Source organism: Canis lupus, chromosome 1 (assembly GCF_011100685.1).
Source record: "Canis lupus familiaris isolate Mischka breed German Shepherd chromosome 1, alternate assembly UU_Cfam_GSD_1.0, whole genome shotgun sequence".
Lineage (NCBI taxonomy): Eukaryota > Metazoa > Chordata > Mammalia > Carnivora > Canidae > Canis > Canis lupus.
Window position 1 is genome coordinate 42,568,347 of NC_049222.1, and position 12,599 is coordinate 42,580,945.

The following is a 12,599-nucleotide window of genomic DNA, read 5'->3' on the forward strand; positions in this document are numbered from 1 at the left end:
TAAAGATACACATCTACAGGGATGGCCAGTGCAAACATAACATTTTGCCAGTTGGCCTCTGATCCAATTCAGTTCTCCCATCTTCTTGCTTGCAGAACAACTGGTTTTTGAGAGGAAAGTGTATCAGAGTTAATTTTTAGTTTGAATGATTATTGACTCTTTTCTTCTGAGATTTAATATAAACTCATTTTTAGATTTAAAATAAATCAGCATGTAGAGCATAAACATCATAGGAAACCAAACACTGAAAATTTCTTTGAGGTGTCAGAAGACGGCAACTTTTGCTTAAAGTTAACATCTGCCTAGGTAAATTTTGTTTCTGATTCTATTATTTCCTCAGCTTGTCTGTGTTAATAAGGGCAGTTCTAAACATAAAAACTATTCCTGGATATTTGAGGTGGTGTGTGGTCTTTTACTGAAGTTGTCAGTTTACAATTTTGCTGGCTAGTTTGCTGGTTCCTATTATGGTCGGAAGAAGAATGTATGTGTTAATTTGATCTGAAGCCTGTTTATGTAGTTATTTTTATAATGTATGTCTAAAGATGGAGAAGCAAGTTTTATGAGACCAACATTTCTTGTTAAGGTCCCACTCCACCCTATTCTAATTGAGATTGACCCTTAAGCTGAATAAGGAACAAAGAGTTCTATAGTGAAAACACTTTAATACATGTTACATCTTGCCCTTAGTGAATGGGAAAATGGAGACACAGATGATCTGAATTAGAGGGGGCAATATTTCCTCACTTTTTTTTTTTTTTTGAGAATGGGAAACATTTAAAAATAATATATATCATCTCCATAGTCTAAATTCAGGCCTAAGCATTTGGATTTTAGATAAATGGATTTCTTCATTAAACATGCCGATATTTATTAATTTGTGGAGTTTGATATTCACATCAGAAACCAGACTTCTTTTGAGGGATAAAGAAATGGAGGTGACCTCTAAATCTTAGAGCAGAAAATTCTTATGGGCAATTGGCCCTATGTAGTCAGAACTCAAAGAAGAGGGTTGGTCTGGGAGCATAAATCTGCGAATCATCTGCATTTATGACCACGGGAGCTGTAGCCATGGAATAGATTCTCTCGTGGCAGACTTTGGAATCAGAAGAAGGGCTTGGGGCAGCCCGGGTGGCTCAGTGGTTTAGCGCCACCTTCAGCCCAGGGCCTGATCCTGGAGGCCCAGGATCGAGTCCCACGTCAGGCTCCCTGCATGGGGCCTGCTTCTCCTTCTGCCTTTGTCTCGCTCTGTCTCTCTCTCTCTCTCTCTCATGAATAAATAAATAAAATCTTAAAAAAATAAAAATAAAAAAAAAGAGAAGAAGAAGGGCTTGACACTGAGTCCTGTGCTGCTCTAGAGTGGATGTTGGAGAGAATCTGCAAATGAAACTAGGAAGCCACAGCCTGAGGGGTGGAAAGAACATGGGGGAGTTCTTTCTTTAACCTCATGTTTACTGCATCTCTGTTGCTCAAATTCTCTTTCTCATTCACATCCATGATATACAACTCTGTCTCACAGAAAAGATCTCCCGGGACCTCACATCACTCTCAAACCTTCACCTTACATCCCTTCTCTACTTCTCAGTTCAACTCTTCAGAGAGGTCTACACACTTAAGCTCTGCCTTTTCCTCACCTCTCCTGCATAGCTCAACCCACACCTGTTTTCTATCTTAGCTGTCCCACAAAAGTTGCTTAAATCCTTATGTCTAATGACTCCTATTACTGAATTCAACAGATATTTCCAGTCTACATCTTACCTGACCTATCAGAGTATCTGCAACACAGTAAAGCCAAGTAGATGACAGGAAAACATCCTCCAGGCAGTTTCTCTCTAGATTCTGACTACATCTCCTGAAATAATATTAATTCTGTCCTCTTGCTTTTAATAGGACATAATGACTACATGTGTCCAGCTACCAACCAGTGCACAATTGATAAGAACAGGAGGAAGAGCTGTCAGGCCTGTCGGCTGCGCAAGTGCTATGAAGTTGGCATGATGAAAGGCGGTAGGTACCTGCCTCCCAAGAGCACCCACCCAGGAGGGGCGTCCATGCCTGCCCCCCAGTGCTGGCTACTTCTGTCCTAACCACCATGGCAGTGCAATGTTTTCCCTTCTAATTAATTGTTTCCTAGTCCTATTTTTCTTTGCAACAAAAGTATTTTTATAACACTTTTTTTTTTAAATAGGAAGTTCCTGGAACTGGATATTCTAACATGCCATTTTGTGTTTTATATTTTAGATGTAAATACTTATATTTTGAATCAGAGGTGTGTGGGAGGTGGCAGTGGAAGGAAAGGAAGACTGCTCAGTGAATTAATCTAGAAATATTTTTCAGTGACTGTTTATGTTGCTAGTGCTAGAAAACGGTGTCTGAGAAGAAGCTTTCCCTAATGTGAGACTTGTAAATGTAAGAGCTAAATAGCTAATTTATAGTCTTCCAGTGTCTTCACATCCTTCAGGGAGTTCGAATGTCAATCAAAAGGCAGCTTTCTCCTTTAGAAGTTGAGTCAACTAGTGGCTCCTATAACCTCAGCATCTGGCATGGGGCTTGGAGCAGTGGAGTCGGTGCTGAGTGCTGACAAATCATGAGGCTTTCAGGCTTTGTGCCCGTGTGCTTCTGTCTTTGTGGCCATGTGCGTGTGTGCATGCATGCGTGCATGAGTGTGTATGTGTGTGTGGTTTTCTGTCTTCTCATGTATCCAGTTTTCCATTTTCTTTTATGGGAATCCAGTTTCTGGTTCTGGGGGCATTTTTTGCTCCATAGATGTGGTTGCCTGATCTTGTCTTCTTGGAGATCTAGTCTTGAGGAACACAGATGCCAGTCTTGGGTAGCCTTCAAACTACTGGAAGAGAACAAATAGAAACTGTGTAATTAAAGCCATGGTGTGTTCAGTGTTTTCAGAGGATACTGAGGGGAGGGAGGGGCCTGGGATTTTGTTGCCTGCTGACTGTAATAGGGGAAGAGCTTTCTGAGGAACAAGAGGCGTGGCATGAGTTAAGGAGAAGGGAATTAGCATGAAAAAGAATGTTGATGGCGCAGGTGAAGGGCAGCTAATCTTTTCCCTCATTAATACTTGCCTGAAAAGGGGAATCGGAAGGAAAACCAAGAACCTGGTTGGAAGGGAGTTTACAGTCAAAGATTCCTGAGTTCCATGGTCACAGATAAGACTGCCAGGTTGAGATTTTAGATACAGTTTGAGATAAATTCTCTCAAAACAGACGAAATATTGAATTTATTATGCATTGTGTGAGCTGTGACTCTGTGTCTCCGATGTCTGAAAAAGCAGCTTTAATTCAAAGTAATTAATTCCAAGAAATTAACAGCCACATTGAGAAAATCATACTTGGAGTCCTAAATGAATTAAATATTTAAGGAATTCATCTTTCTTTGTACCATTGGAGAATCAGTCAAAGCTTAATTAAACTTACAAAAAGCTTGTTAAGGTAACTTGATAAGTGACAGTAATGTAACAGCTATATGTAAAAAGTTTAATTTGAACCAGTGGAGTGTAAATTTAATGTGCTTCCTTGGTGACTACAGGTAGGTTAAGCCGAGTCTCTTAATGTTCTGTCTGAATGCTGAAATAATCAACTTGTGAATATGTCCAAAACATTTTTTCCTTTGAGAGTACCCATATATTGGCCCCACTTCATAAAAACAATCTCTGTTTTTTCCTAATTTGTATCCGAATACAATCTGGCTGTATATTTAACATAAATTATACATGCTCATTTTTAATCTAAGAAAAATTCTAATATGCAAAGATATAATAAGAGTCCTCCCACTGTTTTCAAATACAACTCTAGATAATTTCACTATATCTAGGCAGTCTGCATGTGCATGCATATTCTTACATGGGCATATTTATGACTAAAATGTACTTATCTGTGTTAGTCTGCTGCTATATTAGTCTCCTTGGCCTGCCATAACAAAGTCTATGGCCTGGGGGGCTTAAACAATAGAAATCAATTTTCTCACAGTTTCTGGAGGCTAAAGTCCAAGATGAAGTTGTTGGAAAATCCAGTTTCTGGTAAGCGCTCTCTTTCAAGCTTATAGATAGCTGCCTTCTCACTGTGTCCTTTTCTCTGTGGGCACAGACATAGAGGAAGCATTCTCTGGTGTGTGTCTCTCTTCTTATAAAGGTGCTGGTCCTATTGGATTAGGATCTCACCTTTATGATGACTTCAGTTAACCTGTAATTGCTTCCATGAAGGCCTGATCTTCAAATACAGTCACACTGTAGCTTATGTGACTTCAACATATGAATTTTGGTGGGAAATAATTTAGTCTATAACATCTGCCGTATCAAAGTACTATAGATGGGGGGCTTAAACCATAGAAGTGTATTTTCTTACAGTTCTGGAGGCTAAGAAGTCCACGGTGAGGGTGCCAGCAGGTTTGGTCTCATTTGAAAGTTTTCTCCTTGGCTTGCAGATGGTCACCATCTCACTGTGTCCTCCTTTTTTTCCCCCTGTATTTACACACCCTTGGTGTTTTTCCTTCTTATAAGCACACAAGTCCTGTTGGATTAGAGCCCCACCTGTATGACTTCATTTGATCTCTGTTATCTCTTCAAAGACCCTGTGTCCAAATAAAGTCACAATCTAAGGTACTGGGGGTTAGGGCTTCAATGTGCATTTTGGGGAGAACAAAATTCAGTATATAACAGTATCTCATAGAGAGTTCTCAGCAGTTTATTCAGTGTCTGTCTGCATATAATAAAACGTGTCTTTCTGGCAGTTTATATATGTGTGTAAATTTTATGCCAAGCTTTAAAGTTGTAAAATTATAAGCTGTGCATACATCTCATTTTAATGATATGTATAAAGTGTTTGCCATTAAAGCAATGTAATTTATTGTATTTTCTACAACATGGAATACCACACATAACCTTATGACACCTTGTATAACAGCTCCCCAAATCCCACTGAATAAAGACTTAATTTACAATTGGAAGTACAAATATAACTATAAAATTTGAAATTACTTGTAAAGACAGCTGTGACTAAATAAATCTTTATAACATTTCCTCCTGGTTTCATAAGAATACAGTTTCGTAACCAGGCTTGACAGCAATTAGAATATTGAATCTCTACATATGACATAAAATGGTTAGTTTCTGATAAAAGAGAGATAATTATTTACCCACCCCCTGTTTTTATAGCAAGGCTGAATACATTTACTGAAATATGCTAAAGATACAAAAAAGTACATGATTTACCTACATGAAGAAATTATTTGAATCCGTTAATGATGCCTTTATTACCCTGAAAATCCCAACATCATTATTAGATTTGGTTCTGAGCCACAGTAGTTCTGTAAGATGCAGAATTTAAGATATGCTTTAGGGAACGCGTTTCCCCATCTTCATACATGTACACATCTCTCTGGTTCAGCTGCATTTTCCTCCTCATCTGTATCCCTCCTCTTCAACCTTAGAAGGCAGATTCAATGTGTTTCCTTTTGGGAGGCCTTCCCTGTTGCCTCATGCTATGTTAATTCCCAGTGTTCTACCTTTCATAGCACCTGGCTCTTGTTGAGTTACCATAATTATTATTGTTAGCTATTCTACAACTGTCCATAAACTCCATGATGACAAGGACTCTCTCTGTCCTGTTTACTGAGCTAGCACTAAGCAAGTCACAAAGTAAGTGTTCAAAATTTTCTTTTCTTTTCATGAATTGATGACTTAATTTATTTAAATAATTATTTGTTTAGACTTTCTTACACATGAGCTATTATGGAGCAACAAGAATAAGACCCAGTCCCTTCCATCACTGTGTTTATGGTACAAAGAGGACATTTGTATATGAAGTGGCAAAAAAGTCCAGAAGACAAGTTGAGAGTGAGTTGGAAGATGAAGACCAGTGGCCAATGGTAGTTCAGAGCTTTAGCTAACTGCTCCTGGGTTAGTTCAACCCAGGATATTACTCAGATATCTAACTTTCAAGGTGTATATATATTTTTAAGATTTCTTATTTATTTTAGAGGGGGGAGGGTCAGAAGGAGAGGAATAGAAATCTTCAAGCAGACTCCCTGCTGAGCATGGAACCCAAAATGGGGCTTGATGCCAGGACCTCAAGATCACGACCTGAGCTGAAATCAAGAGTTGGATGTTTAACTGACTGAGTCACCCTGGTGCCCCCACAGTGTGTATTGTTACCAAGAATCTACTATTCTAGTTTGGTTTGGTGGAAAGGGGGAAGACTTCAGAGATGGAATTCCTGGTCCAAATACTGCTCCTCCTCTGAGCAATCCGGTTATAGTTGCTTTTATGAACTTCATTATCCTCAGATGTAAAATAAAAATAGTTTCTACTTCACAAGTTTGTTACAAAAATTGCAATTCATAACTTATAAAAGTACTTTATAAATTTAAAGTACCACACAAGTGTTAGCTATTACATCTTTTCTCTCTTTCTTCTTTTTGGAAGAAAGAAAAAGAATGGTAATTTCATCACTTCTACTGGGTATAAATATCTAAGTCCCTGTGGGGAATAAAAACTTGGCTCAGACACATCTGCTTTTCTTTCTTTTGGTGCCATATATTTGATATAGCTTAATGAGGAGCAAGATTGGTTGTGTATTTCATTTTATGATGTCAGAGATTTACACAAATTTGTTAAAATTCTTTTCTCAGAATAAACTCAGCTGTGTGTAGGTGGTAAGGTTTTCACTCTTCAGATGAGGAAATTGACACACAGAAATTAACTGATGCAGGAAATTAATTGATAGACATGCACTGCCCATCCTGATTATGTTTGCATATAACGCATTAAGAAGAAATTTGAAGGGGAGTAGGAGATACAGGCTTTCGGATATGGAATGAATAAGTTATGGAATAAAAGGCACAGTATAGGGAATATAGTCAGTGATATGTTATATTGATATATAATGACAGATGGTAGGTATACTTGTACACGTAGCATAATCTGTAAACTTGATAAATCACTATGCTGTATAACTGAAACTATGTAATGTTGTGTGTCAACTATACTCAAATAAAAAAAATAAAATTTGAAATAAAGTAATAAATACTATTTTTTATTTTGATAACAATGTTACAATTTAATTTTGAGAAATACTCCCAAACAATAACTAAATTAAATAAATTAATGTTATAATTTTCAAGTGAAAAGATACCAATAATATAGACAGGGAGATGTATGTTATGAGCCCAGTATAACTCAGAACCCAATGAAGAATTGGAAAGTAAAATATTTGGTTATTGCCTAAGTTTAATATTTATCATCATGGGCTACTATAATTGATTGTACTGAAGAGATAACTCCCAATCCAGAAAATTAGTTTTCCTTTAATCCTACATTGACTGTCTTTTACCAAAAGTAGTCAACTGATTATTTTCCTTTTTAAAGACTGTATTTATTTATTTATTTATTTATTTATTTATTTATTTATTTGAGAGAGAGAGTGTGTGTGCATGTGTGAGTGTGCCAATGGGAACCTGGAGAGGGGCAGAGAAGGAAGGAGAGCGACAAGCAGACTCTGTATGGAGTACAGAGCCTAGTTCTGGGCTCCATCCTATGACCCTGAGATTGCCCTGAGATTTCCTGAGTGGAAACCAAGAGTAGGACGCTTAAACCACTGAGCCACTCAGGTGCTGCAGTAATCAACTGATTGTTAATATTAGTGATGATAGAACCAAATAGACGAATTTAGAATGTAAATGTGAGGTTCTTTCTTGGGATAGTCCAGTAATTCATGTGAGAATTGTAACTGCATGTGAATCTAAGCTTTTTCAGGAGGCATGGTTAGGGGTACATGTTTAGGGTTTGATTTTAGAAAAATGTTAAAGAGAAGCTAATATTTCTTGGCCAAAGAGATTCTGGCTGTTTTAAGCAGTAACCTATATATTTATGCTATTAGAATATTATTTTATTAATTCCTATTATGGATAATTTATTCAGAGTTTCCTGCATATGATCATTTTTTATTGGAAGACAAAGAAATACACTGAATCCAGTCCTTGTATCATATATAGGGCCATAAAGATTAATGAATCTTTAATATTGCAAAGCAATATTTAAATCCATCAAATATTTCTACCAGCAGTAGCAGATTCTCAGTCTCTAAGACAGATGAAAGCTGATTTGGCATAGCCTCTCTTCACTCATTTTGTTGTTCCTGAGAAACTCAGGCTCTTGGGAACACAGTTTACAAACCACTGATCTTATCTAACTCCTTCCTCTTCTAGGTAAGAAAACTGATCTAGAATGATCAAGTGACTTGATCAAAGTCTCAGAACTACTTAGCAGAAAAGTTGAACTTAGAATTCTAGATTCTAAACTCAGAGTTCTTTCTTTCCCCCAGCATACCTCTTTACTGTAAGTACTCCATGCAACAATTGACATTTAACATGTAAAATAATTGACTAAAAATATGAGTGGCATATAACTAAGTTAATGCACACAAACACATACATATACCCCAGAGAGAACAAATCTAGAGGTAAGAAACCACCTACTAAGACTTCAGTAATCTGTTGATCTGGAGAGCTAAGGGAATTAGGCCTACCAAGTTCATAGCTAACCTATGAATACCACTCTATTTCTGCTTTAGCAGTAGTGGCAGCAATGACAGTAGTAGGGGATGTGGAATATGTTGGGACTCACCCTGAATTTAAAGAAAAGAGAAAGTGGGTAATGACACCATTGGGGTTCCTTAATTTAGCACAAATGAGAACAAGATGACTAATTAGTCATTCTATCCAAACATTGGTAAAAATGAAAGAGATAATCCTGATACATCATGCCCTCAGCTGCCTGATGAGAGTAGAGGCAGGTCAGCATCTGTGACTGTTAGTTCAGTTGGGTGAAGCATGGTGGTGGGTAGCCTAGTGCTGCTTCCATCCTTGTAGGAAACATGCTGCCTTCAGACCTCTTATGTAGACAGAACAACTTTCCTACAGATTTGGCAGAGTATGATGGGATCAGGTCAATTTGAAGATTGGTGCCCTACTGATGACACCACCAAAACTACTTTTGTTAAGGTTACCAATGACCTTATGTTGCTAAATCCAATAGTCAAGTCTCAGTACTCATCTTGATCAATTAGCAGCCTCTGACAGGGTAGATAGTTCTCTCCTCCTTAATTTACTTTCTTTACTTGGCTTCCAGGACTATATACTTTGTAAGGTGGGTCTTCAGAGTTACATGCAAAGGTTGAAAAAATTGGGTCTATTCTTGTAATTTATCACAATTAGAAAGATGAGCTTTTCAGATTTTAGACTGAAAAATAATTATAGAGTCATAGAATCTCGGATGTGAAGGGGGCCCAATAGGTTTATTTACTCTTCTTCACTCAATGTAGGAATTCTGTAGACAGCAATCCTGACAGCTTGTGTTGGAGTGCTGAAAACAGATGTGCATCTTATTTTCATGCCTCTCTTAGATATGTGATAAATGAAATGGACATAGTGAGTTAAAAAACCCAGAAGTAGATGTACACCAGTATTCCTGGAAAGATGTCGGCTAGTTTCAGATATACTAGATTTCACTAATTTATTCAGATGTGGGTTTAATATATGCGTGTGTATGTTACAATTGCTTATGAATGCAAATTAAAAAGGAATTAAATGTAAGGCTATTTAATATTTCAGTAGAAATTCCCTGTGTGTATAAAATTAACCAAAGAACATTAACAGTCATGCTTTTATTTTTATTTAAGTTATAGCTAGAATACCATTTTAATTTTTTTTCAATTATTTTTATACTGAAATAATTTGGTTGCTTATTTAGAGGTCAGTTTAGTTCTTAAAGGATGGAAAGAGAGATCTTCATTTACTTTTCTAAGAATGACCTAGGAAGTTAGAAGGAATGCTGACAGTTTTTTAAGGCCAGGCAAAAATTTCAGGACTGATCTGTCTTACTCCTATGAGTTGCTTTTGCAAAAGTAAATTGGCCTTGAGATTATATAAAGACCCTTTCTGTGGATAGAACTTCTAAAATGTAGAATTTTGGGGGCAGTAATTGTATGAATGAATTGCTGCTTTAAATTGCATAAATCTAAGACCTCATGAATTTTCATGTGTTTACTTTCAGTTTCAATGAGTGTGATGAGGATAGTGAAGGATGTTTAGAGCTGAAAAGAACTTAAAGATCGCCTAGCCCATTTCTTTGTTTTTTAGTTATTGTTCAAGTCCAAGTCACACAGCTAATTAACTGCTCAGACAAGTGGTCAAGACTCTTTTGACTCCTCGTTCAGTGCTCTTTTCATTGTACTACACTGCCTTGCTGAACTAGAGTGATTTAGATCATCACGAAAGAGAGACAAATGCATAAGTAAGATATTAATATCACATGGACCACAACTGTAGACACAAAATACTACTCTTCTTCAACAAGAACATTAATCAGTGCATTTGGCTTAGTTACACAGTTGATGTACCAAAATAAATTTATATGGTGATGTTTTTTTTTAAAGAGTTATTTAATATTCAATTACTTAATATTGCTTAATATTTAATATAATTTAAAAAGGACATTTACTCCTTCAGGCCACAGGTTTTCACTATTTTCCAATAACAATTTCAATATTTGTTGTAAAGCCTCTTTGTTTTCTTTTTTAAATGTTTAGACTGTTCCGGTATTAAAAAAAGTGACTCTGCCAGGTAGAAGGAAGCCTGGCTTAGGATTGAGTGTATGAGCTGGCTCTTCTGAGTACCCTTGGACAGATCACCTAGTTTTCCTGAACTCAGTTTTCCGTTCTGAAAACTATGGGCTTAGGACTCAGTGGTCTCTAAAATATCTTTCAAATCTTAAATTTTATGTTGCACAATCTAAGTTCAGATTAGTAGTGGAAAGGTCAGAATCTAAAGCTGAAGTTAGTGTATATTCATTTCTGGATATAAGGAACCACCTTAGCTGCCATCATATTTATATATCATGTTAAAGTTTGTAGGGGATCCCTGGGTGGCTCAGCGGTTTGGCGCCTGCCTTCAGCCCAGGGTGTGATCCTGGAGACCCAGGATCGAGACCCACATCGGGCTCCCTGCATGGAGCCTGCTTCTCCCTCTGCCTATGTCTCTGCCTCTCTCTCTGTGTCTCTCATGAATAAATAAATAAAATCTTAAAAAAAAAAATTGTAGAGCAACTAGCAACTGGAAAAATCTGCTGGCATGGACAAAGCTTTCTCTTGAGTAATTAGCATGGAAAGAGAATCTCTTCTTAGTGGCTAGTGTCACAAAAATGATTGTGGTGTAGCCATGATAGTGGTTGAGCTATAGAAGGTAGCTATAGCATCACTACAAATTATTCAACCACATAAATGAGAGAATTCAAGAACAAAGTTTGTTGAGATAGGACTTTAATAAAACTAAGCTCTTTCTGTTATTAGAGATGTAATAGTTATACCTAAGACTGGAGTCCAAAGAACTGGTAAAAGTTTCTAGTTTGCCTTGACGAACAGATGAAGGAAGAGGCTAGACAGTAGCTTTTGAGAAGTTTCTGACTAAGTATCACACAAGCTAGTCCAGTGACGTTTGCTTGTATCCAGTAGTGTAAGCTCAGACTTCTGGGAAATATATGCCAGGCCTAAGAGAGAGCCTAAGGTAAAGTGTGGAGTCATGTATAATAAAGTCATGTCTGGTTACACCTTGAGGCAACATGTGGTTTAGTTTAAACTTGACTGAGCAAATAAAAGTTAGTGAGAAGCACACAGAATTATACTTAGGTGTTTATATCTTTAGAAGCTTGCTTTAAAAGACTGGCCATTATTACATTTATTTTGTAATAACTTTTTGGCAGTTTTATTTAGAAAGTTTTACATAGCAAATGCTAGGCTAAGCCCAAACTCCTTAGCCAAATCATCTACAGATAACCATTGTTTTAAAGATTTTATTTATTTATTCATGAGAGACACACACACACACAGAGGCAGAGACATAGGCAGAGGGAGGAGCAGGCTCCCTATGGGGAGCTTGATGTGGAACTTAATTCCAGAACCCTGGGATCATGACCTGAGCCAAAGGCAGATGCTGCTCAACCACTGAGCCACCCAGGTGCCCCTACAGATAACCTTTATTGAACATTTACTGCATGAAGGTCTTGGAGACACAAGGGGAAGACCACAAAGTCCAGGCAATCTAATGGTGGAAGGAAACCATTTACATAAAAAGGTGACCAAACCCCTTCATTTCCTCATGAAACCTAGTAGTGGAGTTGACCTAAAAATTTCTGCCATCTCAACTCACCTGGAAGTTCTGACCCTAATGATATCAGTGCTCTCAAGGATCCAGTAAGCTCAAGTGTGCTGGCTGGCCCATTGTACTTACTTTCAACTTCTGGCTAATGTTCTTGGGGATCTGTCCTATTGCCATGTTAAGTCCTGCCCATCCTAGATTTATTTATTTTTCTTTGTGGGTTCCAGTCTCATAGAAAACATACCTGTGTAAAAATACCAACTACCCCCATCAGAATATTCTGAGAATCAAATGGACGAATTATGTATTTTGGCAATTATGAATTGGCTTACAGATGTTAGGTATTGTTATTCATATATGGTGTAGCATTGTGGTCTTTTGCTTTTGGAATCAGACTGCCTAGATTCACATTTTAGCTTTGTCTAGAAATGTGACCTTGA

General features: G+C 37.3%; 1 protein-coding gene across 1 annotated transcript in view; it reads left to right on the top strand.

The window, feature by feature from the left end:
* The window catches only part of ESR1 (estrogen receptor 1), a 284,287-nt gene that overhangs the window by 77,026 nt on the left and 194,662 nt on the right, over nt 1-12,599 (top strand). The window contains 1 exon segment of the mRNA NM_001286958.1: nt 1,888-2,004. Coding sequence (NP_001273887.1) covers nt 1,888-2,004 — 117 coding nt within the window.